Source organism: Poecilia reticulata, chromosome 4, assembly GCF_904066995.2.
Source record: "Poecilia reticulata chromosome 4, P_reticulata-male-v2, whole genome shotgun sequence".
Taxonomy (NCBI): domain Eukaryota; kingdom Metazoa; phylum Chordata; class Actinopteri; order Cyprinodontiformes; family Poeciliidae; genus Poecilia; species Poecilia reticulata.
In genome coordinates this window covers 23,552,000-23,579,922 of record NC_088833.1, presented here as the reverse complement: position 1 = coordinate 23,579,922, position 27,923 = coordinate 23,552,000, and the positions used below count along the sequence as shown (strand labels likewise).

The 27,923-nt window shown below is 41.0% G+C and overlaps 3 protein-coding genes across 5 annotated transcripts in view; 1 reads left to right on the top strand and 2 right to left on the bottom strand.

The window, feature by feature from the left end:
• The first annotated feature begins 1,218 nt into the window (after positions 1-1,218).
• LOC145551485 (uncharacterized) lies at positions 1,219-10,361 on the top strand. Its single transcript, XM_081606493.1, has 2 exons — positions 1,219-1,777; positions 10,273-10,361. The coding sequence occupies exon 1, from the start codon at positions 1,302-1,304 to the stop codon at positions 1,746-1,748; it is 447 nt and encodes a 148-aa protein (XP_081462619.1). The 5' UTR covers positions 1,219-1,301; the 3' UTR covers positions 1,749-1,777; positions 10,273-10,361.
• hsd17b7 (hydroxysteroid (17-beta) dehydrogenase 7) lies at positions 2,034-6,286 on the bottom strand. 2 transcript variants are annotated; one of them, XM_008407284.3, is made up of 9 exons: positions 6,124-6,286; positions 4,938-5,144; positions 4,703-4,795; positions 4,359-4,473; positions 3,503-3,697; positions 3,306-3,419; positions 3,149-3,205; positions 2,969-3,067; positions 2,034-2,870 (listed from the first exon to the last, which is right to left on the bottom strand). In XM_008407284.3, the coding sequence occupies exons 1-9, from the start codon at positions 6,156-6,158 to the stop codon at positions 2,754-2,756; spliced, it is 1,032 nt and encodes a 343-aa protein (XP_008405506.1). In that variant the 5' UTR covers positions 6,159-6,286; the 3' UTR covers positions 2,034-2,753. The 2 variants fall into 2 exon arrangements, 1 of the variants encoding a protein (XP_008405506.1); XR_001776554.2 differs by lacking the exon at positions 2,034-2,870 and having other exon boundaries at positions 2,997-3,067; positions 3,285-3,419.
• The window catches only part of ddr2a (discoidin domain receptor tyrosine kinase 2a), a 32,275-nt gene continuing 10,764 nt past the window's right edge, over positions 6,413-27,923 (bottom strand). Inside the window, exons 2-17 of one of the 2 annotated variants that reach the window (XM_008407285.3) lie at positions 25,621-25,739; positions 18,894-18,996; positions 18,149-18,377; positions 16,600-16,747; positions 15,779-15,881; positions 14,327-14,510; positions 14,000-14,240; positions 13,868-13,912; positions 12,341-12,501; positions 12,003-12,219; positions 10,524-10,759; positions 10,296-10,423; positions 9,969-10,166; positions 9,657-9,891; positions 8,802-8,951; positions 6,413-8,715 (exon numbers count right to left, since the gene is read on the bottom strand). In XM_008407285.3, coding sequence (XP_008405507.1) covers positions 8,584-8,715; positions 8,802-8,951; positions 9,657-9,891; positions 9,969-10,166; positions 10,296-10,423; positions 10,524-10,759; positions 12,003-12,219; positions 12,341-12,501; positions 13,868-13,912; positions 14,000-14,240; positions 14,327-14,510; positions 15,779-15,881; positions 16,600-16,747; positions 18,149-18,377; positions 18,894-18,996; positions 25,621-25,705 — 2,595 coding nt within the window. In that variant the 5' untranslated portion in view covers positions 25,706-25,739 and the 3' untranslated portion in view covers positions 6,413-8,583. The remainder of the gene's footprint in view (positions 8,716-8,801; positions 8,952-9,656; positions 9,892-9,968; positions 10,167-10,295; positions 10,424-10,523; positions 10,760-12,002; positions 12,220-12,340; positions 12,502-13,867; positions 13,913-13,999; positions 14,241-14,326; positions 14,511-15,778; positions 15,882-16,599; positions 16,748-18,148; positions 18,378-18,893; positions 18,997-25,620; positions 25,740-27,923) is intronic. The other variant, XM_008407286.3, reaches the window with a different exon arrangement.

Here is a 27,923-nt window from a genome sequence, read left to right as displayed (position 1 = left end):
AGTTTCATTAAATAACAGATAAAATCTTAGGCTTATGCAACATGCCAGTGAAGTGCATCTGCAGCAATGAATAAAACTCAACAAAACATTTTCCACACTTTAAGAAATGCACACTCTTTTTTACAATCACATGACTGTCTCGTGCATAGATTAATTAAACTCCGGGTTTTTTTTATAGACTTTGCTACATTTTTTTCCATCTTAACAATTTCTCAAATTATTCAGTCATGTATTTATTTTGAAACTACATTTACATGTAGTAAAATTTACTGGGGGAAAAAAATGAAAATCCAAAGTTCCACATTTGGAAATTATTATTATTATTATTATTAAACAACACCACGAGGACTACAACTGTTGGTACCCCATTTTTCAGATCTGTTTTCTCCTAACATTTGATAAAGTTACAAAATACATTGAAAAAAAGAGGTCAAGCTTTTCTTCTGGATTAAAATCTGGTAAAGTGGTCTAGTGAGTAAATTCTGTAGATTTGCCCATATGTTTGGTTAATAATTCTACTAAAGGACCCAGTGATGACCTACCAGGCGAACATCATCCCAAGTTCTCCACGGTGCAGTAAAACCATCTGGAGTGTTTGGGGTCAAAAAGTTCAATCTTATAGTTTCATCTGACCAAAGCACAAGGTTCTAGTCAAAGTCTCAGATATACAAACTCCACACGTTTACATTTGTGATGGTATGACAGAAAATACTTTTCTTTCATCACTTTCAAACAACTGGTTCCCTTTATGCAAACAAGCAGTAACAAAATATGTCCATCTTTTCTGCTCTTCTCTGTAAAAACCTCCATTGTGATCATCTTTCCCCATTGTGAAGACAGTTTAAAACTTTTTAATTATTACTCTGATTGTAGGTTTGATCAACATGAAGGAGGCAGCTTCCCCGTGTCTCCATTTTAAGATCGGCACACATTACTTGAATGGCATGTTCTCTTGTCTTTCCAGTATTGATCAATGTCTGTATGAAACTGGCCTCTATGTCACATAAAGTCATATAGTGAAGTAAGAGGATTTACAACCCTGTAAAAATTTCTTCACTGAACAAAAGTATTCACTTCAAAAATATGGTGGGCCTATTCAATAACATTTTATTTATGTTTTCCCTCAGTTTCTACATTACAATAAATAAATAAAAAAAGAAGTATTATTTGTAATAGTTTACTTTGAAAGCAGATTTTGTCTTGTTCATAAGGCCCGGCCCCCTTTATTCATGATCAGGATGATGATGACCCGCTCAGCCGCTTCTGAGCACAATCAATGCTCCTGCTCTCCGTGAAGAAAAATGACGTCTCCAGTTACTAAAGCCATGATAGAGTCCTATGCGCTCATGGTCATGGTCATGGGCACATTTTTCATCTACTTCTGCGGAATGGTGTGGGCTTTTTGCAACCCCAAAGTGAGCGAAGCGGAGGAGGAAGAGTGCGCCGCTGGAAACCAAGCCGGGGTGCCGAGGGAGCGCCGCTGGATGTGCGCACCAGGTTCTCCACAGCGGGACGTCAGGTGCGCCGCTGGGCTTCTGCAAGTGGCCGCGCCGCCGTACGCAGCGGAGACGCTCACACAGAGCACATATGTCAACTTCTGGGAAGATGATGATGATGACGACGACGACGGCGATGATGATGATGATGATGACGATGAAAGTCTGCTGACGGACAGCGCTGCGTTTTGTCTGGATAATTTGGGGATTGATAACCAGATTACAAACAGTCCCTCCTGGATTGCAATGTGATGACAGGACGCCAACGTCTTAGAAAATCGGTAATATTCTTATGTTATTGTTTTCTTATAATTTGCTCCCTATTTAAGTAGATGCATTGCACCTTTTCTTTCCCCCTCCAACAGTTAACAGAAAATGCATGACCTTGCTACTACATCACACCTGACCTAGAATAATTTAAAACACTTAAAATCCATTCTGCTGCAAAGTCACACACACGTTTCTAAATGAAGGGAAATTAATGAACTTCATCCAGTGCTTTAGTTATTCATAACCCGTGAGCATTTTCGCATTAGGTCAATTTCGAACCACAAAACTTTAATGTTGGGATTTAGACTAACATTGTAAAGTGGGGATGATTCATGGTATTAAAAGGATGGCAGGTATTAGCATTCACCTCAGTTTACTCTTCTGCCCCTAAATAAAATCCACTACGAGCAATTGCCTCTCGAAGTCATGTCCTAAGTATTTAGAGTCCAAAGTTGACTGGAGAGTTTGGATACAAGGAAAACCTTTTAGACGCAAGAGAGAGCTGGAAGTTCACCTGCCAGGTGTACAACTCCCCACCTCCCTGCTTGACATACAACAAAAACTACACTAAAATGTTTTGGGATGAATAATTTTCATTCAATTTGTGACCAATTGGATGAGTTTTCTTGAATATATGCCTGAGGTTGAGCTATTTTACAAAACAGAGTGAGTAAAAATGGAAGCACAGACGTACCCAAAAATACCTGTAGGCAGGAGCAAGTTGCAGCAAAGTTATCAACCTAGAATGGCTAAACAGAAATGTTAGCCACATTTCTGAATTGTTTCAATAACCATAGATCCTTTCCCATCCACTTCACAATTGTCTAACGCTTTTGTATAAAATCCTAATAAAATATACATTAAAGTTTGAGGTTACATAGAAAAGGCAGATAAGTTCAGTGGGTGTGAATTTCCCTGCAAGCTACTGGTTGGGAAAAAAATAAACATTCCACACTAAAGGAAAGAAAATGCTATCATTAAGGTCCTTCAGGTCTTCGGCGAGAGGCCTGCAGGTTGTGTTTCTGCCACTTTCTTCCTCGTGTCACTTTCAAGTTGAAGTAATTTGCTGTATAATGATTCTGATGTCTCGAAAGTAATGTCCATCTGCAAATGGGAAAGCACCACATAACATTTAGCTGTTTTTAACACAATTCAAATTTTAAAAAACAAAACAAAAAAACATCTGCAGTTACTTGCTGCACCTTGTGTGGCTGGGTGTAGTTGTTTCCAAGCCCTGATGTTAAGCTGTGGTATTTAGCATAAGGGTCCAGAAATTCAGGCTTTTGCCTAAATAGCCAAAGCTGCCAAGAAGGGTAGAAATCAGAACGTGAAATTGCGCAGAACTGTTTTTTTGTAAGTGATAACATTTTAGTTTTACCCACTAAAGCTTCAGATCCATTGTAAGGTGTCAGGGTAAAAGTGTTGGTGAACACCCTGATCTGTTGGCAGGAGAAGGAAATGTTTGTCGTTACAGAATAAAAAAAAAAAAAAGCATGGATGTTTTCGTGTTGTCCTCACGCTTCATGAAGCTGAACCCACCAGCCAAAAGACAGGCATGAGCAGTGTCCACAGAAAGGCCGGAAACGACGGGAGAATGCCAAAGGTCAGGTTTGTCATCACAAATCCAGGACAGACGACAGACGAGTACAAACCCTAAAGCAAAGACCTGCATTGATTAATTTTGTTTTAGCGTTAAGTGACATTAAATGCGTGTTTCTTTTTTTTAATTTTCCAACCTGCTTGTTGTAGTGCTGATTGAGAGACAGGCTGAGCAGGTCTGTGGCGTATTTGGAGGAGCTGTAAGGCTGAGTTCCTCTCCGGTGCTGAATGTCTTCGAGACTGAAGGCGGAACGGTTAGCGTTACTGGAGGAGGTCCAAACCAGCTGCGAGGTTCGTCCTTCTTGGCACAGAACCGGCTCCAGTTCCCTAATCTGGGTCAAAACAAAAGAGTCAACTCTGGATGAGCATCCCCAAAAACTTCAGAATCGGGTTATTTCTATCCACACTAGGATCTCAAATTTATTTTTAGGAACCAAAAGCATGAAGTTGCAATTTTCTGAGTTTAATAAACACTGGATAAATATTAGGGATATATGCTTTAGTGCATGCACAGAAAAAAAATGCTACCTCCATCAAAGAACACTGTTAGTTATTAAAACTAGCAATCGCTAAAAACGATCAAAGAAAACCGTAAATTAGTATCATCCCAAAAAACTCTGATGTCAACTTTGATCAGTTCAGTCTTACAGGGTAAAAAAAACAGATCTTTCACTGCACCAATAGCACCAATGACTCCTTGACACCCAACCATGAACCTCGCAAAACTCACTCATCGATGGCAACTTAATACAATCATAAACTCCCCTGTAGAAGCAAATTGAGCTGAATAATGTCTGCCATGACCTTAGGCCCTCAATGTGCTGTTAATTTTTAATGAGGACAGTTGCTAAGTGACAAACGGATTCGGTGTCAGCCTTGCTTGTTTCCAGCAAGGACACACAGGCTGCCTGCAGAAAACCAGAGACTTGCTGAAAGCAAACCATTTTTTTTGTTATCATTTAGGAGTCAAAACACCCTGCAGCAGCGACTTACAAGAAGGAAGTGACCAAAGAGGTTGGTGGCAAAAACTTGCTGCAAGCCGTCAGGAGTGACACCGTCTTTCTGAGTCAGAATCCCCTCACCGGTGGCAAACATAGTGATTGCCTTACTGTGAGCACATATTTGACAAAATGAATGAGAAGAAAGCATTGAAAACAACCAGTTATTGGTTTTATGAATTAATTTTGAAAGATAAATTTGTTCCATAAAAGGCCTTGATTCACATTAATATTTTATTAATTGAATTTAATTAATTTATTTATTTTGTTGTTTTTATACATCCTTACTTACAAATATATGAACTTTGAAGTCTGGAGTGACTGAAATCAGTTATTTACCTGGAGAAGAGGCCTCTAAAAAAGGCCTTTGCATCAAATTCTGGGTTTGGCATGATGCCTGCATTTAGGTAGAGGAAGTCCAGCCGTTCGTACCTGAAAACGACAAAATAATAATAAAAAAAATAATGTAATCCTGAAGTACTTTTCTGAGGTGCAGACTTAAACTGAAGTGTGCTGCAATTTTTTTTGAAAATGCTTTAAGCAGGAAAAAATAAATAAAAGTCCATCCTCCCACCTGATTTTGACTTCCTGTGCGGCTCTGAGAACAGAGGAGACGCTGCTGGTGTCCATCTGCAGCAGGTCCACCTGGGCTGCAGGGTGAGAGGCGAGCAGGGCAGCCCGCGCCGCCTGAGCTCGCTGCGCGTTCCTGCAGGCCAAGCAGAGGTGCAGGCCCTCCGTATCGTGTGAGAGGAGACGCTCGCACAGCGCAAGGCCGATGCCGCTGCAGAGGAACCGTTAGACCGTTTTAATATTACAACTATACAATTAGGATATAATAACATAATAATAACACGCTCACATATGAAATTTTCAACTTGTCATACAGACTTAAATCTAACATTTTCCCGATAAGTGAAAGCACCACACCTGTGCTTCTTACTGAGTGAAGAAAACTCAAGGTGATCTATTTATTGTTTAAAAATAAAGCCAGAGGAAGGACATATGGTATAGGAAGAAGTTTTTTGTTTATTTTTCTCACAGTGTTTTATATAACAGCCCTCCTATGCATTCAGGCTACCACAACACAACCAGACCAGCAGGTGCTGGTCATTTTGCTCCATCATATTGTACTGCTGCAGTTTTGGTGGTTTCATGCCTGGAATTTTTTGTGTATGTAACACCGAAGGGTGAAATGGATCTTGAGCAATTCAGGAGATACCATGAAGACTAAATATACTAAAGCAAGGTTGTGTTGCTTGATCTTTTTGGGCTGTAGACCTCAGTCTGCTTGGGACATGGGACAGGGGACATGTAGGATTTGGACATATTGGTAGGATTGTGGAAAACCCAAATCTAAGGTAAGAGATTATCAGTTTGTTAGAAATACTGACAGCAATGTTTAATGCACATATTGCAAATATGCTGAATGTAGCAAAACCCTGTTTCACACTGACCACTCACACACAAACAGTGTGGCGTCTCCTCTGGCCCCAATTTATAAAAAATTATGACCTTTCACAGCAAGAACGCAAGAAAGACATATTTTAAAGCTATTATAATACTTAAAAGAAGAAAAACAGGATATTTGAAAGTGGCCACAAAAACAAGATCAGTACACATCTAACTAAAAATGACAACACAGTTGATATAATTAATCTTTAATGGAACAATTCATTATTCTGCCTGAAATGATTGAACTTTTAATTGGTATAGTCAATTACCGGGCTTCTCATAATAGAGGTTATAAACTGGGTTGTTACCTGTTCGCTCCAGTCACCAAAACCACCTTTTTCATCTTGGTAAAGCCAAAACCTGTAGCGCGACAGGAGAACTGGAGGAAAAAGGTTGCGTGTCTGGTTCGGGAACTGGTTTCCTTTTCTGTAGTCTCAGTTTAACTCCACCCCCCATGTTCTGATTGGATCCTGTGGCAGCACTCCAGCCAATGAGATCTTATTACGCCCCAGCCCAGCCACAAAGGTCCCGCTCACTCCAGACACTGAAAAATTGGATCACAGGAGCAAAACAAAGAGTCCTGACCATGACAAAGAGTACATGTTAGGACTTTTATTTGGGTTGTCGCCATCAAGGTCTAACTTTTGTTTACAACATATCTATATATATAACAAAATCTTGCAGAAATGTAACAATTTTCATACAAAAATATCCTAAAAATGAAAGAAACTAGTACTTTATTCAGATGTTTTTGCATATTTGTTTTGCACTTGTAACAATATTGAAAGGAGAATGAATGCAATGAAACTCATAAATGTGTATCAATTTGAACCTGAGCTCGATATCTTTTATCTTTTTATCCTGCCAAGCAGAAAAAGAAACACATTTGTCTTTCACGGGTGAGACGACTGGGGCTTGTGTTTAAAGTTAAAAACATAAAGCAAGAACAAGTAGAGAAAAACAATGAGACAAATGCAGCATGAAGTCCAGGCGGACGCACCAGTAAAAGATGAGCTCTAAACTAATGCATTTAAAATTGATCTTCATCGACCGTACCCTTTCCAACCATCCAAGAAAATTCATTGTTTTGGTGAAATACCACATTTTTTCTGCTTCAGTGACAACAAGAAAGAGCTATAGACATCTAGAACCAGAGTTCTTGTAAATCTTTCATGATATTTTCCCTAACTTTCTCCACTTGTGACCCTTTTCTGTGTTTGTAAAAAGAATGGATGGATGTCCCAAGGAGTTTTCCTTTTCATGCCTTTCCTCTGGAAAATACTTAGATCAAACTTTTCTCTTTTCCTGACTGTCTAGGATCCCTGCAGAAAACACTTACCAACGTCTCTCTAATCACACCTGATGCACACACACACTTTGAACCAACACACGGCCCATGACAACGACCCGGCACAAAGTTCCAACGGGATTTCTTCAAAGCATATTCAGCTGCAGACAAAAGGATGTCGCAACAGATTTTGCAACAGAAAGAAAACATACACAAATCAAAGAAGAAGAAATGCTGCAATAAGCCAAATGTGACGCTCTGGTTTGAGCGCATACTCTTATGCACATCTATAAACAAGTCATAAACACAAGTCAATATATAAATACTGATACAAAAAAAAAAAAAACGATACGTGAAATTTAAACATGTCTATCGGAAATACACAGTCATGTACATTTGTAAAAAACTACTTCAGGAAAATGGCAGGGAGATGGAAAAAAATGCACTCATTGTTATTTTTACTCTGCATGTATAAAGTTTTCTGAACACGATGAAACTATTAAAATATAATCAAATATGAAAGTAAGCGTTGGCTCTGCACTTTCCCTTTCTACATTCAAGCAGTCTTCCAAAAGAAAAGACAAGAAAGCAATATTTCAAACAACACTGTAACATGGGATAGATAAACCACTTATTACACATTGCATTTACACATAAACCAAACAGAAACAGTAAGGAAATTCATGTCTGGTCGATTGTTGCTTTCTTGTAAAAATACTGGAACATCGGCTGCAAATCTTATTCCACTCCAACGCCTGTTTATTTCACCTTAAATGGGGGCCACATTTGTAAGAATTATGAATTTGTGGGATTGAACTTTGAAAAAAAAACAACAGCAAAAAAAAACAAGTTAAATCTTCTCTTCAGGATATTTTGTTATCTGTTGGATTGGAGAATGGAGGTTTGAAAAAACAAGACATGTTGCCACTGAAGCATCCTGGCACAGTGGCACGTCCTTGTCATGTCTTAAATTGGACGTTGTGGTTATTTTGTGGTGACTTTGGCCATAAATGCGTTTTCCTTTTAGATACGGCACCACTGTAGGGGACATAAACAGGTATGAGATTTTTTTTTTTTTTTTTGCCAAGGACAATTCTGCAACAAAGAAAGAAATGTCCAGACACAAGTCTCCCTACTTTGAGTGTTTATTTTTAAAAGTGCCAAATGTCTCTTGCTACATTTAAATGTTGGCTTCCTCCACACCCACCCGACAGGCCGTGCCTCTCTTTTCAAACTGTGATAAAGTACTTTGTCTAAATTTATGCTTCATAATAATAAAAACCTTTGCATTAACTGGAATACAGATCAACCTTTAGAGAGAGTATTTAGTCCCCGAAATTGTAGCTTGGAGCCAGCAGGTGGCCTCCCATCCTGTCTCTCTGTTGAATAGGAGCATAGCTTAAACCTGGACTGTGTCTGCGGCATCCCTTTTCTCCAGAGATGTGCGCAGACTCTAAAGTGTCTTGAACACTACGCAGGCTTAAGGCTGTAAATCCAACAGGGCTCTGTGTAATTCCTGGAAGGAGGGCCGCTCCTTGGCGTTCCTCCTCCAGCAGTTCAGCATGATCTTGTAGAGCGAGTCCGGACACAGCACAGGTTGAGGCAAGTAGATCTGCGAGATCAAAGGGCGAGACATGAAATACATCGACAAATTATTTTCTCCCAGTCGTGAAATTAAAACCGTTTAGTCGCCCTCACCTGCCGCTTCTGGTCCCTGAAAAACTCCCCTGTGTTTTCTATCACCTGCTCGTCGGTGAGCTGGGAGTACGGCTGCTCCTTGCAGAAGTTCAGGATCTCCCACAGCGTCACGGCGTAGGCCCAGACGTCACTCGCCGTGGTGAACTTACCCTGCGCAAACAGAGACGCCGCGTTGTAAGCGCTTCGACACAGTGGTAGTTTGTGGTTGTGAGCAGAAGTGGGCAGTAGCAAAGCGGATTTACTTGAGTACAGCATTTAAGTACAGCTTTTGAGAACTTGTGCTTTACTTGAGAAGAATTTTTGTGGAAAACTTAATACTTTCACTCCACTACATTTTACTGCAGAATTTTTTTTTGCATCATTACATTTCCATTGTGTTACTTCTTCATGTCGGTCTTGTTGTGTAGTATCTATTTTGTTACTCTGACACGCAGTAAATTTACACACTGCACCCCTAAGCAGTGGGTGGCAATATGCAGCTTTAAACCTGTTGCGAGAAGAAGAAGAACCCTTTTTGTCTTAGTGGTGTTGCCTTATGATGTGAATGAATGATACATAAAACTGCAAAGTGTCTTTGAGCATCCAAAAAAGCTAGAAAAATGTAAGACTCCTGCATTATTATTGATGATCTGGCATCTGTCAAGAATACCACTACGCTCTAGTGTCAAAACATTCAAATTTTTAAATACTTAAAGCACATACTCCAGGTGGTAAACACAAGTCTACTCCAAGCACGTACTCCAATTTAGATAGTAATTTGATAGAGCTATTTTTACTTTCACAAGAGTAATATATGACCAGTAGCAAAATTTCTTCCACTCAAGTAGTGAAACTGAGAACTTGTGCGGCCCTCACCAGCAGGATGCTCTCCCATGACATCCAGCGTATGGGCAGCACCGCTCTGCCCTGGATGCGGTAGTAGTCGCCGCTGTACAGGTTTCTGCTCATGCCGAAGTCAGCTATCTTTATCGTGTAGTTTTTCCCCACCAAGCAGTTCCGTGTGGCCAAGTCTCGATGGACAAAGTTCAGGGAGGAGAGGTACTTCATCCCCGAGGCTATCTGGGTGGCCATGTAGCACAGATCTCCGAAGCTGAAGGGGAGACGAGAGACGTCACCATGTGGTGGGAAGACACAACTGCAAGTGAAATGCGACGGTCGCTGGCTGACCTGACAGTAGGTGCGCTGCTGAGGAGAGCGAGTTGTCCCTCGGGTTCGTGGCGGGACAGAAACTGGTTGAGGTCTCCATTTTCCATGTACTCTGTGATCATGCAGAGCGGGTCGCTGTAGATGCACACGGCCAGCAGGCGAATGATGTTGGGGTCCTTCAGACGCGACATGATCTTTATCTCTTTCAGGAAGTCATTCCTGTCCACACAGAAAAAAGTTTGCGCAAGTGGCTTAAGTTGATTTTTTATATAAATCGGGTGAATCGTAACCTCATGTTTGCTTTTATTTGTCGTTATATTTCCAGCTCCTGCAACGAAGGCAGCGCACCTCGCATTCTTGTTGGCATCTGAACGGAGCATCTTCACGGCCACTAGCACCGGCTGGCCCTCTGGGACGTCAAACAAGTAGTCTTCATTTATAAACTCCTGCATTCCCTCTGCTTCACAAAGATGCACCTGAACCAGCAAAGGGTTTTTTAAAAAAAAAAACAATTAAGGGGTTTAACATTTGCTCGTGCTTTTGTTTTCTAAGTGAAGGAAAGTAGAGAACTCGCACCTCTCCAAACTGGCCCTCTCCCAGCTTCTCCTTAAATGTGAGCAGCTTTCGCGGGAACTCCTCCACGACCACGTCTTTCCCAGACAACAGGTCCATTGTCACCGCAGGGATGGCGTACGTGTTGCCTCCGGTGACGCCTTGCAAGTTGACGATGTCTGCCTCTGCGTAGTGGGGGGCGCCGTCCTGCACCACAGTTTGAGTTGTGGACTTTGAAGCTGCAGCGGCGGCGGCCGAAGCTGCAACACATCGTGAGACACAGCAGCTGAAACCACAACAGGACGGACGCTGTTTTCTCATGGGAAAATATTTGAATCTTTTCGCATTATAACCACCAACTTTAATGTATTTGATTGTAATGTACAGGCTAGCTGGACAAACACATTGCGCATTTTTTGTGTGTGTGAGGTATGATTGAAAGTTGCATGTTTATTTTGCATACATATATTACATCTTAAAATCAGAAAAGTGTGGTGTACATTTTTTGTCCAGCACCTATAAAGCTGCAGTATGTAACTTTTATAAAAAATAATGATGTTTTATTTACATATTTTACATAAAAAACAAGCTCTTCTGCCTTCTTTCCGTGCTAACTAGGAAGAACCAATCAGAGTCAGGATAAAAATATACTTAACAAATATGTTAAGCATATTTTTGATCAAAGTTGCATATGGCTAAAATAAAATCCACTGCAGCCATTTGTCTTAGCAGTCAATTCATAGATAAATACAGAAATATGTGTGGTTTCATCTCAGTTTAATATAAAGGTCTCCATGCTTTTTTAAAAAGAATGTTTAGTGAACAAATAGCATCATAAAGACCAAGAAACACAACAGACAGGTCAGTGTTGCTTAATGCAGGGTTAAGTTAGGAAGCAAAATTTGCCTTTTATGAAAGATAGGATAAGAGAGGCACAAGAAGAAGTCATGTTTCCTACAAGTCATACAGGGGAGACAGCAAACATGTGGACGAAGTTGACCTTCTTCCACAGCGGCATCATGCTGTGGGGATGTTTCTTTTCAGCAGGAACAGGGAAGCTGCTCAGAATTTATGGTATTACAGATGGAGCTAAAAATAGGGCTGGAAGAAACCATGTGAGGGGCTACAAAAGACCCGGCCTGGAGGGATAATGAGCCTATAAATAAACCATAGCTACAATGGAAAGATTCAAATAAAAAGCAGATTAGCCTGTGAACAGCCTAGTCAAAGTCCAGACCTAAATACAGTTGACAAAATGTCAGTAACTGGTATTGCAAAAGTGGTAGAGAGATCCAGTGAATTGTGGTTATAATTACTTTTAACTCAGGAGAGGCTGAACAGAGATGTATGCCATACTTTTAGCATTTTCATTTGCAAAAAGAATGAAAACTGCTTGCTTTTACTTCCAATTTGCAATTAGCAAGTTCCTGAGCAAATACCTTTAAAAAAAAAAAAAGCACTGTGTGTTAATATCCATGTGTGTGAGCGGATTTGCTGACTTACCAGGTTCCTCTGAGCTCTGTGCAAACTCCGGCAGCTTACATATGAGGCGCGACGGCTCCTGGTAGTCTGGACCCAGAGGGAAGATGCGCTCGTAGGTGGAGTTAGACTCCTGTTCGCCGGCTGTGCCCGGACGGTTGCTGGTGTGATTGTAGCTGAACGTCTCGCTTTGTATCGACAAGCTAGCAGTCAGTTCGTCATCCAGGATCCGACGAGAGGCCTGGAATAAAAGCACGCGTGTCAGGAAGCACATCTGACCGTCTCCGAGTGGAAAAACTGGAAATGCGTAAGATTACGCAAGTGTTTGTTAGTTGTGTCGATATATTAAAAAAGGCGCTCACCTTCTCCAGCATCTTCTGCCAGACCTGTCTCCACAAAATGATGACAATGATGGCAACAAGGATGAATATGATGGCCACCAAACAGCCAATCAGAATGCGCGTGTTGCTGTCATCTACTTTATGGGTTGGGTCATCTTCTGGTGAGGGAGGAGGAGAGGTGCCTTTTAAAGATTTTAAAAAGAGACTTTAGTTTCATGTGCTTCCCAGTTACATGAGAATTTTTTAAAAAGACAAGTGTGTGAGCATCAAACAGACATTTCATCATTTATGTTGTTAACCAGCTGAGATATCGCTCAGCCTGCTTCATAACAAACCTGATATTTATTTATTTATTTGTGAAAAAGCTCAAAAGTGACATGGAGCCACACTGTTTTACCAAACATATTTGGTGACGTCCCATTCTCAGTCCATGGAGTTTAAAAACACAAGGCAGCCACAGTTTCCAGACGTACCAGCTTTAGTTCTTCTGGAAATGTTTTCGACAGGTTTTAGGAGTGTTTTTAAGGGGACGCACACTTTACAGTGGCAATGCAAGGCTTTGCCTACAAATGCATATCCCAAAACGTTTTCCCCAAACGGTTACTGAGATAATCCGAAGGTCATTTGGAGTCTGGACGTCTGTGAAGTCGACACACCATTTGTGGTTTGTACCTCTCTGGGATTTGATTACTTTAACCATCTTTAGCCTTTTCTGATTTGTGGACTTTAATTTTTTATTTCTTTAAGCTCCCCTCTACTATTAAACAGTTTTATTTTTACATCACTTCTGTTCTGCCTCCCCTTGCCTGCATTTGGCTTGTCCATAACCACTAATGACATTGGAGACATAACCTGACATATTAATATTTAGTATAAATTTCACAGTGTTGAGGTATTAAAATCATATAAATAAACAAAAACTATAGAAATTATGTTTGTTTTTTCTATAAAAGAAAATAAAAGTTGTAATTTTTGAAAGAATTAAATTAAAACTTTGCCAGATCTACTACAACTAAAAACCACTAAATAAAACGCACAAATGTGTGACATTAGTTGCAAATAATGAAGATTAAAACCCAGCATTTTGAAGGTTTAACTTGTTAGAACCTTAGATATTTAGCTTGTTGTGCTCCTGATTGAAGTTATTTCAATTTTTTAATGTGCACAATGTCCTCACTTTTTCCTAGCTAGAAAAAATATTTTAGTTCATTCTGTATAATGAGTAATACATGGTTAAGTTTACATCTAATAAAAAAAGAGATTCGATATGGATAGGTGAACCTCTCTTAATAAGGAAGCGTATTTCATGGAGTGTCCCACTCATTATAATTTTTTTTGCGATCAAAGGGAAAAAAACACACACAAAAAAGTTTCAATTTCTCTAGTTGAAAATATCATTAATAGTAAAGATGACATAGATTTAAAAAACATTTTTATACAAACCCTATTTCCAATTTTAGCAGGAACCAATTTAAAGAAATTACTGAAGGTGTTGCTCACATGTTATTAACCAAGCACTGCATGCGTATGTAAGACGTGGTTCCTCACCTGGCTTAGGTGTGGAAGGCGGTGTTGTGTTGTACATGGCTGTATCTGAAAAAGTTTCACCAATTGTTATTTAGTCTGAAAACTCGTCTCAACAACTTCCCTCCAGCACCAAATCAGCTCCGCACTGAGTACCTGACTGGAAGGTGATCTCGCTGAACAGCATCCAGGCGTCAGCAAAGTAGAACTGGCACTTGATGGCGCTGGCCATGTGGTTGGCCAGCTTGACGGTGATGAAGCGGGCGCTGGGATTCTTCTCGTCCTCCACGGGGCTGAAGGCGAGCGGCGTCGTCTCCCAGTCGGAGTCGGAGCGGAAATGGCAGACCACCTGCTGGAAGGCCTTGACGTGCCGGGAGAACATGTTGTTGCAGTGGACCTGCGCACACGGGGGTATTCTCTGTGATGACGGAGAACGACGCCGAGGACTGTAACGCCGCCGCCACGTCGGCTCGGGATTCTCACCTTCATGGAGGTGAAGTTTCGTATGCGGTCAAACTCAAACATGATTTCGATGGATCCACCAGGGAAGCTGTCGTTGTTCCAGCCTACATAGTCGTACCCGGGCCATCCGTTGTGGACGTGGCTGAGAGTGAAATCGTCTTCTCCACAAACGCCGTCGGTCAGCTGGCCTAAACCCTCTGTCATACTGAGAAACACAGAAGCAAATCTGTAAAAAGGGATGAAATCCACAGCCAATGAACTCCAGTCAGACACATTTTCAGTCTTTTGAAGATTATATTAAGCTCCTTGTTAACTCCTTTAATGAAACGTCCCTGTTTGTTATTTGCAGAGTTGCTGATCACAAAACCAGTCATGATTCTGTTCACCATGGTTACACAAACAAAACAGCAAACTTTTGTTGTATTTTTTTTTTAGAAAAGCACAGCATCTGTGGTTTTCACCACCAGGAAGCTGAACCACAGTGATGGGAGACATATCCATCTGTGGTAGAGGCCTGATATTTTTAGCCTTCTTCATGCTGTCTGACGGGTTCTGTTAGAGGCATTTGTTGGTTCCACACATCTGGAAGTAGAGTTAATTTCTACCAATCAAGAAATGTTCCTAATTACAGTTAATTTAATAATACAAGAAAGGTTGTCTCTTTTTCACTTAGAAACAGGTATGTTTTGGATAATGTTTGAGAACTCAATATATGAAGTTTTATTTCAAATCTGCATTTTGTGTTGACTTTGTCTGCTATTAAAGTTTGTTTTGTGATCTGAAGCATAAATGAGACTGAAACATTTTTTAATAAAAATATAATAAAGAAATCTATAAAGGGGATAAATACTTTTTTCACTGCAGTGAATGGTCTCCCATACACAACATTTTATGTTAATTTATATTCTTGTTCTGAAGCTGCACTTTTTCTGAAAATGATTTTTATATGCTTGTAAAGACCAAAACAAATATAAAAGAAGCATTTTCATAAAAAGTTACCTAATGCAACTTTAATCTTTGATTTCATCAGTGCTTCAACAAATTGGCTCATAAATAAACTGTAATTAATCCCGAACACTAGGTGGCAGCATTACCAAACAAAACCCACTCTGTTACAGGTATTAGTCAGATTTTCTATTCCTCATTTTGCTGCTTTCCTCCTCCATTGTTTCTGTAACAGAGTGTTTCAGTGTCACGGGGGACATTATTCACGATATAATCCAAACATAACAAAAACCCTGATTGGTCCATTCTGGGTCTTTAAGTTATTCGGTCATGTTGACTCAGTTATTCCCAGAAGGTTTTGCCTAACAATAAAACACCCTGACCCACTCAGTCACAACGCTCTGTTTCTATGTTTTTACCATGGCAACGGGAACTAACATGGTGAGGAGGGAAATGATGAGATTAATGATGAGAGCTTCATCAAACTAGTGCAGGAAGCAAAAGATGAGGAGGAAAAGCACTTTTCACCTGTAGATGACGGCTCCATCGTAGACCGAGTCGTTGAGGTAAACAGGATAAGCAGGAAGGTTCATCTGTTGTCCTGCAGGAGCGTTGTACGAAACCAGACCGTCTGGGAGGAAATGACAACTTGCCCTTCAGTTGTGGGGATTTTATTGACATTGTTCAGAAAGCCACAAAGTTTGTTTTAAACTGTACAGTTTAAGGTCACCATGGTAACAAATGCACCAAGATGCAGGTAGGATATATGAAAAAAAAAGAGGCCATTTTGAGAATTTCAAACAAAACTTACCAAAACAACAGAAAACAGAACAAGGAGATGGGAAATATTTATGCTATGTGGGGAAAGAGGACGGAAAATGGCTAAAACAGCTTAAACAAAGTCCTTTCCACAGACTGACAGCTTGTTTGCAGCCTGCGGAGTTTCATTTATCAAAGAATGTGGGCCCGGTTTAGGGAAACAAAGCGTGAAATGAACATTGTCACCTCTTTCATCAAACGCAGCTTTTCTTCTTTGCACAACAGAAACTAGACTTAACGGGACATCATTAAGTATGAATTTATAGTTTGGGGACAGAAGTTACATTCCATAAAGTCAAATACTATATTATCAAAATATCCTTATCTTGTCTACTGGATTAGAGTTTACGCAGCGCATTGTTATGCAATAGTAACTGGAAATCAGCTGTTCCTCCCTTTCGCAAGAGGCTCAAAGGTTAGTGTTGCTTTTGCTGTTTTACGATCATCCTTAAGAGGTCGCGCTTCTTGAAACGCATTCTAATGCGTTTCTCTCTGTGTTTTCTCTCCTGCATGCTTGAACTCAAACTCACCGAGCCACTCGCAGCCGTAGAGCTCCACTCTCATGCAGACGTTCATGGAGTGGTCTATGACGGGCATGAAGCGGACCAGACGAGCAATGATGGGCGGCTGCATGTCCCGGAGTGCGATGTCGTACGTGTTCCTGTTGCCCTCAATCACCTGCAGACGAAGCAAACATTTTATGACACCATGATCAGACTAACTGATATCTGATCATCACTATATTGTTTTTGTAAGAAAATTAGCCCAATCATAAAGCATAAAATAATAAAGCTCAATAATAAGTCACTTATTGACTAGTGCCTAGCAAAAGTTTAACCACCTCTTGAAGGTGACCTATAATACTTCCTTAAACAGGTTAGGATGGGACTATGGGCTGCACAAAACATGTTCATTACATTACTATTATTTTATTTTTTTGCACAAAATCATTCTTAGATAACGAGATTTTTGTCTCCTCACTTTTGCCTACTTTGAGCTCCTTTCAGCATCAGACGTTTTGGGGCCTCTTATCACTTTAAATTTAAATAAGCTGCTGCTGACCGCGTCAACGTTTACACTCACACGTGAAAATGGCTGCAAACAGATGCGCAATTACACAATTGTACATCTTTGAGAAGCAGAAGTGGAGCCTCCTGCACAACCAACAAGAGTGCAGCAAGTGATTTCTGGACGGTAAGTCATCAATAAACCACTTGTCTTTTCCAGCAGCCATTGTACAGCACATACAGCAGTAAGACCAGCTGACCAAATGGGCTGGAGCTCCCCTTGGGTTGCTAGGTGACGGGCTGAACGTCACTGGGGTTGCTAGGTGATGAGCTGTGCTTTGCTGGGGTTGCTAGGTGAGGGGCCGTGTCTGCTGATTTGTGACGTTACATTTGTTTTGGAAATGGGTAATTTTTCAGACACCAAAAAAATTAACTTATTGCCAAAAACTAGCTGGGCTGATTTTTTTAAGTGCTTGGGCTGTTTTTAGAAGCAGTAGAAACCCAAATGGACGCACAAAAATCACAACTTTCAGCCTAGATTAATGAAAATGCATCTCATGGGCCAGTAAAAACATGTACAAAGTTCTGATGAGGGGAATGTCACACTTTTAAAATAAAAAAGAAACTCAAAAGTGAGACATTGATCTATTTTTACCCTTCTTCCATCCTGCTCCCTTGTTACTCTGAAACACTGCGGTAAAATTCATTAAAGACTGGTTGCCTCAAGTAGTCACTCCTTGTGCTACTTAATCCCCCGATTAAACCCAAAATGCTATGTGTCAAGGTGAAATGTGGTGGTGGCACCATCATACAGTGGGGATGCTTCAGCAGGGAAAAGGTGCATCGAGCTAAATTCATGGCAATCCATGAGAAAATCTGACAGACAGAAAATCGGGGCACATTTTCCTTGTCCAGCAGGGCAACAACCATAAACAAACCCTATTCATGTGGTCCAGTCAAAGTCCAGGCTTACCTTACTTAAAGTCATGAAGTCAGTGCAGCTTGCTTAACTACTAGTTAGAAGGGTCAACTCATATCATTATCTTTGATTTCTCGCCAGTTGTGAAGTTACCTGTTTCCCCTGCCTGTTCCTCCATGAGATCCAGCGGCTGCCATCACGACTGTACTTAATCTTGTACATCTGGGCAAACTCGTTGCCCATTCCTCCAGCGTGACGGCCCTGGGTGCCCACAAGGGTGATGAAGTGGAGCGAACGCAAGTCGATCTGGAGGAACTCTTTCAGGTGGTCTGGCTCAACAGTTATCGGACACCACGCGCCATCTCCCTCCTCACCGTCCAACCTTGGAGGTAAAGACAAACGATTTGAAAACATGGGATGAAGAGGGAGCCAATGAATGGAGGATGTAGAGGGGGAAAATGGCAGGATGAAGATGAAACATGGGAAGAAATGTAAAGTGGGTGGAGTGGAGGATTTGAGCTCTTAAAGCCGGTTGTAAAAAAACGTTCTGGTGAAAGGCTGCATCGTAAATCGTTCAAGTGCTAATTTAGGGGAAGGGGCTGGGAAGGGAGAAGGGTAGTAAGACAGAAATTCAACCCAGAGTTGAGGCGGAAAGTGTATGACATCAAGATCCCGATACTTAGCGAAGGCCACCCAAGTTCTATGGCATACAGCTCTAGCACACATCCCCCCACGCGTGCGCTCCTAATACCACGTCTGTGAGCAGAACCGGTACCCCGGTTTGTGGTTCATGTCTCATAATCAGGCACAGGCACCTTGCTGGACAAGCCACCCTTGTGTTGCATTTGTTATCATGCTAAGAAACACGTGTCTGAGCTTGTGTGTGTGTAAGATGTACCTGCCGTATCTGGCAGCGGTAGATTCAGACCACTGACTGGAGGCAGAGATGTCCTCATCCGGTATCTGCCCACTCGACATCCCCAGAGCGTACCGACACACACCTGGAACATCAAAAATATGCATCAACGCAAGGGTCGCCACTGTGGAAAGTCAGACAGACTGCTAATAAAAACATGTAAGATGATGAGTGTTTAACCCCTTATCTGTCACCCTCAAAACAAGTCAATGGACCCGTGACGACAGCAGCTTTTCCACACCTGATATGATCAGTTATTACTTCCCTGACACATTACTCCTTCTGCACTCCTCTGATTAATAGTTTGCAGGGAAATTTTGAAGCTTAACTCAAACATTCACTCCATCCAAGTTTGCGTGCACATAAAAACCACCAACACAGATTGGGTAACGCTGGACGAAGGGGTCGAGCCAAACTCTGAGCTCTCATAATAAACTTTACATAAACCCCAGCACTCAGACACATGAAGTTAGCGGGAAAGTAAGTGTGCTGGGTGAACAAGACCGGTGCAGCTACCTTCTGGCTTTGCTCTGTGGTCAATAGGAGCAATATTCCCCCACCATTTCCTGCATGCCATCCCACCCCCTCATCCTCCATTTTTCTGTCTCTTGCCCTCCTGTGTGGTCTCTAGCAAGTCTGAAACGAAAGCTGTGATTTTACCTAATCCTCCACTGATTAGGACTCTCTAAAGTACCAGCTAAGTAAGACAAACATGGTCAACGGTGGATGCAAATGTTGTCGGGCTGAATAGCAAAAGAGCCTCATTCAGGAGTTGAAATTCAGAGGGTGTGAGCTCTGCAGAGTGAAACTTGATGTTTTAGATGAAAAGGGCCTTTGGGAAGTCTTGGTTCACATAGCTGTGATTGGCCTGGGCTGATGTCTACAGCTGAGCTGCATGTGGAGGTGAAAGGGAGTGCGGCCCTGTTTGCCTGGCCCCATGTGTTACAGTAAGCCTTTGAGAAGATGCCAGCAACAGCAGAGCTTGAGGTTCAAGACCTTTTCTGTTTCTCCGGCTCTCTCTTTCTGTTTTTTTCCTTCATCTCACCCTATAATCATCTCTTCCTCTCTTCTTGACCTCCTCCAAATATTTGCTTACAGTTTTACTTTGTGGAAACACAGTTTGGACTGATGACCAAATACTCCAGCCATTGTTTATATATATATATATATATATATATATATATATATATATATATATATATATATATATATATATATATATATATAATCCACCCTAGTTTTGCTATCTTTACTTCTACAGATTAATAAAGGCATAAATATTTATAAGCAGAATCAATCAAACTCTGGTTGTGTGTTTTCCTGCTGGAAAGTGAACCTCTGACCCAGTCATGGGTATTTTGCTGCCTGTATTAGGTTTTCTTCCAGGACTATTCTGCATTGAACCTCAGCTAGCTTCCCATCAACTTCCCTGTCTCTGTTAAACAAAATCATCTCGGCACCACAATCCTGCCACCCACCATGTTTTACAATGGGAGTGGTGTGTTCTGACTGATGTGAAGTGTTAGCTTTCTGCTGCAACTGGATCTGTACGTGGGCATTATCTTATTATCGTACTCAAGTCGTGGATCTGCACAGCTCCTCCAGAGTTACCATGTGCCTCTTGGTGGTTTCTCTGACTGATGTTCCTGTTGCACACTCTGATAGTTTAGGTGAAGATAGAATCCAGGTAGATTTCCAATAGTTGCATTTTCAGATAATTGTTTGAATAGGGCACCTTGAAATGTACGATGTTTTATGTCCAAATCTTGATTTAAAATTCTCTGCAAGTTCATCACTTACCTGTCTGCTGTAACAAATCTCTTAGACCTTCAAACAACAGCTGTATTCTGTGCCGTTTACTACGTTGATAACTTTTGAAGACAGTTGGATGCATTTGATTTTATTTAAAGGGGCTGCAATTATATATTTTCCAGGCACATAGTGTAATTTTATAGCACCATCAAGTGACCATGTCACCTCTGCTTGTTATAAAAATCCTGTAAATAAATCAAACATGACTTAAAAGAAATTTGATTTCGCAATTTAACATCTTGAAATTGGCCTCTGTCTCTTTAAGAAGCTTGTGCTCTTTCCAACCTTCAGAGCGTTTTTCCATGATGCCGTTAAAACCGTTTTCAGGAGCATTGAAGTGAAAAGTAGTTCCTATGATGAGCTCAGTGGATATTCAGATCTAACAGGTGATTGCTCACTGCTGCTGCCACTAGTCTGGAGGAGCTGAGTGGAGGAGTCGTGCTCTGTGAGGAAGAGCCTCAACTGGAAACTGCATGTTTAAGAAGGAGCTTGGTGAGAACAAGCGTTTAGGCACTTCTGAACGACTAGTAATGTTTTATTAACATATATGTAATTCTTAAAAACTGTGCATCCTTCCTGCTTTGTCTTGGCCTGTCACATAAAACCTAAGAGAAAATATTAGTTTTCTGTTAGGATGACAAAATGTGAAAAACTTCAAGAAGCAATTTCTTTTTTTGTTTTTTGCAAGGCATTGCAAAAAGAATACAGTTGGAGCCAGCCATAAAAGCAAAAAAAAAAAAAAAAAAAAAAAAAAAAACATGGCATATAGCTGTGGCAATAAAAATGCTATTTCCAACCACTTCACTGAAAAACCTCTTAGTCACTGCTGATGTCTTTCCGTCTTGGCATTAACAAACTGCCAGAACGTCTGCATTTATAAATTGCTGCCACACTGGCTGATCCACTAATTATCTAATTCAACTACCAGGACCTTTCAGTTAATTTCCCTCTCGGCTCACATTAAAGCTGCGACACTCAAATTTGTTTGCCCACAACTGTCCATAAAACTCGTCATCAGTCGCCATGGCCACCACATCCCATAGTAAGTCAAAGGCAGAGGGAGGTGGTTTTCAGGATGTTGTGCAGGATGTATGACTGCTCCTCCAAATGTTGGTTTTCGCTGTGTTTATTTACCTACCAGGCCCGCTCAGAGGTGACTCTGGGGGCGAGTTGTGGGGGCATCAGAGAGTGCCTGGTTGGAGGCAAGCACACATACGTGGGTTTACTCAACCGCCAGCTAAAAATATCCTCTCAGGTGGAAAAGTGTACGCCTTGTGTTGTGGATTAATTTCAAATAAATGAGAAAGTCAAGTTTCCTTTGAGTCATGCTTGATTTATATATCATTTTTACAACAACCAAGGAGAACATACTTGATTGTGAGATAATATTGCTACAAAAGTGCCTGGAAAATACATGATATCCCCCCCTCCCAAATGAAAGGGGACCTTTGCACATTTTACACTTTTTAATTTCATTAATCATAACAATGCAACAATTGAAAGGAAAAGCTACAAATAAAAGGTGAAAAACTATAACAGGGGTGAGGGATGGGGGTAGAAATTGGCAAAGGGGCAAAGTGGCATGCAGCCAAACGCGTAACGTTGACACGTTACGCGTTTGGCTGCATGCCACTTTGCCCCTTTGCCTTGATTTGTGTGCATAATCGTTTTTCATTAAACAGACCAAAGGTGGCAGCAGTATAAAGATAAATAAAATTTTGTTTCTTCTTTTGATTCGTGGCTAAACATCAAAGCTTATTAAGGGTGATAAATGCCACATCTCTTTTACAGTAAAAGCCCTGTTACGACACAATATCCCCACATGGAAACAATATTTCTGAACAGATTTGATTCATTTAGTGAAGCACAACTGTCCTCTAACAAGTACATCATCTGAGGTACACTCTGTCCCATACTGTTGCAAAAGTAAAAACAAGGGGGAAAAAAAGTATTTTAAATTAAAATAATAAAGCGCCAGCAGACTCGGATATGTCCTCGCGTGGTATTAAAGCAGATTATGAAGATAAATCAGGAAAATTAAGCTGAGTCTACTCAACTCAGCAGAGGACAGAACGTGACTTCGGTGCCATTTTATAAAGCAATAAAAGATAATATGATATCTAAAAAAGAAAAAAAAATATCCAATATTAGCTGGGATCAGAATCAGCCAGTAAATGTAGGCATTAAGTCAGCATGCTCTCTAAGCGCCCTCCCCTCAAGAGGTCTAGTCTGTAAAGCCATTGCTTAATATTTGGCTGCCGGGGCAGGGCCTGCCCTGGAGCCTGCCTCTCTCCACAGCGAAATAAAGTTCGCCCACTCACAAGCAAAATGGGAAAGACAGGGATGGTATAACTCCATTGCTAGGGAATTTTAAATAGGGGAAAGTTGGCATCACTCAACAACTCGGCTCTGCTAAATTCAGGCATGAATATTTCCAGACTGTGAAAAAATGACCGTCTTCTCAATGCAGCAGAACCGAAGCATTCAAGAGAATTATAGGTGCGTCAATATATCAGAGCAGGTTGAGACCCACAGTGGGAGAGATGTTTTTTTTGTTGTTGTTTTTTTTAAAAAGCGTAGATGCAGACTTGGGTGGGACGTTGCATGCAAAACATTGCTCGAGTGGTGAACCTCGTTGAACCGTGACCACAATTAGATGCGCAAACAATCCTTTCCATGACTTATGAGTGGTCAAACACGGGGAATCACGCACCGGACACTCCTGTGCAGAAACACTAACAAAAAAGACACATAAACACTGTGGAAGAAAGACAGTGAATTTCAATGGACTTTCCTGCTGTCAGAATGTCTGGTATGCATTAGCCACAGACTCCAGTGGGATAGCTGGATCCACAGCATGCATGTGCATGAGGGCAAATCCATGCAAGCAGGCGTAGTAGCACACACACAGACACGCGCACACACACACGCAACAACGTACAAAAACAAAGAGAGTGAAAGTAAGAGGGTTCACCAGAGTCAAACAAGACTACGGTTCACACTTTGCCAAATAGGTCAGAAACATTTACATATAGAAGGATAGAGATACAGGCAGAAGAATTAGCAGTAGCATGCTCAGCTTAGCGTCAACTTGACTATCCTACCATTTTTGTTGTTGTTGTTGTTTTTTACATTTATACCAAAGTCAGGCCAAGGCATAAGCAAACTAAGCAGCTGCTATCAACTGGTGGAGTTTCAATGAAAACAATAATATTCCTCATGCGAGTCAGGACTACAAAGTTTTTGTGTGAACAAATGGCAACTGTTTTTTTTTAATGAAACAAAACACATTTTTTTTTTTATTTTTATAAAAACACTGTAGTCAGAGCTTTTTCTAAGCAAAATTATATTAGTAGCCTAACTGTTCTCATCAAAGAATTAAGTGTATGCTGTAATAACTGTCTATGATGCAGAAATGTCTGAACATGAATGATATTTACGGGATATAAGGCTGATAGCCAAAAGGCTTGCTAATCAAATTGTACAGTGTTAGGCTCTGTTTTTCTTTTTTTCCCCTCATATCTCCTTGTTAATTGTGCTTCCATCTTGGATTGGGCACAAAGATTGAATCCAAGATAAACTAATGGCTATCTACACAAAGAGTAGCTTATCATCAAGAATTACTTTTCTTCAAAACAACCCTTTTTAATGCTTTTAGTTTTGGCTGTTAAAATGGTGGGGGTGTAAAAAGCCAATTCTTAAAAAGTAAAAGTGAGGAGGTGGAGTAAGCTGGCAAAGGCAATGGGCTAATTTTTATGTGTCTCCTCTGTGACCATGGCGACAAGAGAGTGATTCACCAAAGTATTTGTGCCTCTGCGCACTTTTTTTTCTCATGTTAGCGCACACTCTTCACCAGGGTTTATATGATGAAGGAAAGTCAAAGGAAAATGTCACTGAAAACTAATATGAAACTATACACTGAAGTCACCAACCCCACTGTAAATATGGTGGTGGCGTCAGCGTGCCGTGATGCGGCTGGTCAGGGTTGATGAAAACATGAATGGAGTTAAGGGCGAGACTGCAAAAGAGCTGAGGCTGAGGAGGAGGATCACCTTCCAGCAGAAAGAAAACCCTAAAACATTCACTGAGAGCTGCAGTGGAAGAGTTCAGCACAATGTCCCTGTCAAAGTCCATCCTGAAATCTGATTGTTAATCTGCCACAAGACCTGAGGACTGAATTCTAAAGACTCTGCACATCCAGTCTGACTGAGCTTGAGCCATTTCCCAAAGAGTCGCACTGGTTTGCAGTTGTTGCAGAACTTGTAGTACCTCAGCAAAAGCTGAGTCGACAAATTCCCGACTCAGGAGGGCTTAATATAAATACGTTCAGATTTTCATTTGTTAGAGAAATGGAAAATGATGTATCGTGTAAAACCACAAAAAATGTGAAGAAAAAAAACAAACAAACCCGTCAACAGCTATGAATATGTTTGCAGATCACTGTATCATCTCACTTTTCCGGAGCCATGTGCTGCAGTTCAGATCTGTGTATGTGTCTCACATTATTTAAGTTCAACAGTAGAGGAATCTCACCCTAATGAGAGAGCCTCTGTGTTGCCAGCTCGAGGTTTTCACTGGCAAATATCTCCTGTTCTTCCATTTTGTCAGCTATAACTAAAAACTCATTTCGGTTTCAATTTAATTCCATCTCTGTCTTTCCCACTCAATTTACTTGTTAAAAAACATTGATCTATATTTCACTTGATTCCAAGAAAACCACAAGCGCAGATGCTGGAAAGAGCTGGAAGGAAGGTGAACGTCGTCGGATCAGAGGAGTCAAGCCAGCGAGACGCGGGACCGCAGGACTCTTACGAAGCACAACTTGTGCCAAATCCGAGCTTCCTGCGTGACTCAAATGCCGAGTCCAATTCCGACGGCTTCCTGTGGCGGCACAAACCTGGGTTGACCTGCGATGTGACGGTTCCCAGCAGCTGGATGACGATGAGCGGGAGGAAGAGAGCGTCCGACAGGTGCCTCATCATCGTGAACACACGAAAACAGACAGACGTCCACAACCTGGAGGAAAAGATGAAAACAGCAGGTCAGAAATGTCCGATGGATTTTCCAGCGTTACTTAACCACTTAAGCAAAAAAAAAAAAAAAAAAAAAATCCCACCCATTTGTGTTTACTTTTTGGTATTCATGGGAACAAAACTTTCATTTAGAATACATGGGAGCCTAAATAGAATAATGCTTTTATTTTTTTTACAACCAGTAACAAAAACGCAGTAATTACCAGCTAACAGTGGAATTTCCATTAACCAACCAGTTTATTACCCAATGAGGGGGGAAAAAAACGATTAAACCCAAAACTGCAGTGACGTCGCGCCGTCAACCACATGAGACGAAACAGCGCCGCGTGCTCAGTTCTGAGTTAGCTTCTTGATATTCAAATATGAACCCGAGCTGAGAAAGTAAACGCGCTGGATGAATGAAAGGATGAAAAAAAAAGGGAAGGAGGAGGAGACGTTGAGGCCTTAAATCACAGACATGACTTCAGCCGGACTGACACGGAGCCAAGAAGCCACCTCCGATTGACCACTCGGTCCAGCAGCTCGGAAACCAGTTACAACCAGTTTGTGTCCGCGTTTCATTCATGATGAGAGTCTTTTGCGTGAAAACCGACATCCGCTGGAGCCTCACAAACAACTTTTTCACTCTCAGTATTGTAGGAAAACATCTCCAATTAGATATCTCTGAGCAGACAAATCAACTGGGAATAAGACATAATCACGTTTGTCTGTTTACTAGTTTAGCTGCAATTTATGAAAATTTTTTTAACATGAGAACATAAATGGATACATGTGGAGCATGAGCCTCCATGTGCACTGCTGTTTTCTGCAGGCTTTCTGACTGACTCATCTTCAGACTACTGGCACTTTTTTTTTATGGCTGACAACACAGAGTGGCATGACTTGGAGGGTGGCATTAGCAGTTCAAAAAAGAAAACTGTTAGTCTTGCTTTTTGTTTTTAGATTTTCATGAAGCTTTGTGGGGGATGAGCACCCAAAGTTGTTTCTAATCTAAAATAAAGCTTAAACCAGAACTGAACCATGGTATTGAACAGGTCTTTACGTTAATTAATAAATATTGAGGGTCAAAAAAGGGTTTCTGTCATTCATGCAAGGAACATTTATAATCTGGAAGAATCTCTTGGTGTAAACATGATTAACACAAGCAGAAAAGGTTCAGCTTTAGGACTCAGTTAAGATCTCTTAAGTTTTTTTTTAATTCTTATCTCAAACTTGCTCGATTTCGCAACATTTCTGACTTAACTCCATTATTGCCACTTTCCACAAAATTGTTTTGCTTTTTCATTGCCTTTTCCTGCCACCTCATCCCAAGTATTTACCACTAAGAAACCTCTACCAAGCCAAATTCCTCTGTTTTCAGTGATGATGAAACACAAGCAGCTGATGTTTTTGCATTTGGAAGACAAACATATGTTTATCTTGTTCATTACACGTTAAAAAAACAGCCTGTGTTGCGCATGGGGTCTGGAGAGACCTACCTCTGCTTCAACATTCATTACCGATCGCCCAAAGTTTAAAATTTCTCTTTCCCACTTGCTCCTTTTAGACTCAGCGGTGCACATACAGGTGTGCTCATATTCACACAAGCATCTCCACAGACGTTTTGAGTCCAAGGCTCATGTTGTAACTTTGGCATCACTACAAATAAGGCGACAACTTCACTGACTTTGAATCCAGTACATGTGGTTGTTTTCTCATCATTTTAAGAATGACCTAAACGATATATCCAAAACACAGTGAAAACCTCAGAGGACAATAACATGACAAGCATCTCTGGAAATTCTGATCCAGAAAAAAACAAGCAAACAAAAAAAAAACAGGGAAAATAATGACGAATCCGACGAGGTCTGCTCTGGGATCCGTAACGTTTCTTTGCGAATATGTTCTCGTCTTGGAATATCGTTTGTTTGTGCCAGTGTTATACTGAGATGGATCTCCTGCCTGCCATGTGTTGTGATGTAGCATCTCCACGTCCCAGCTGTGCTCTCAGTATGAAGAGAACAGCTGCTCCTCCACATCTGTTTTCCGCTGCAGCAACACGAGATCAGTAAACAGGTTGATGGAGCCTCCGGAAAAACTTATTCATAGCTCGCTTCTGAGTCAAACGGGACTTTATGCACTTTTCATTTGCAAAAGCCGGGCCTTCGCAAAAGTGTTCACACCCTTC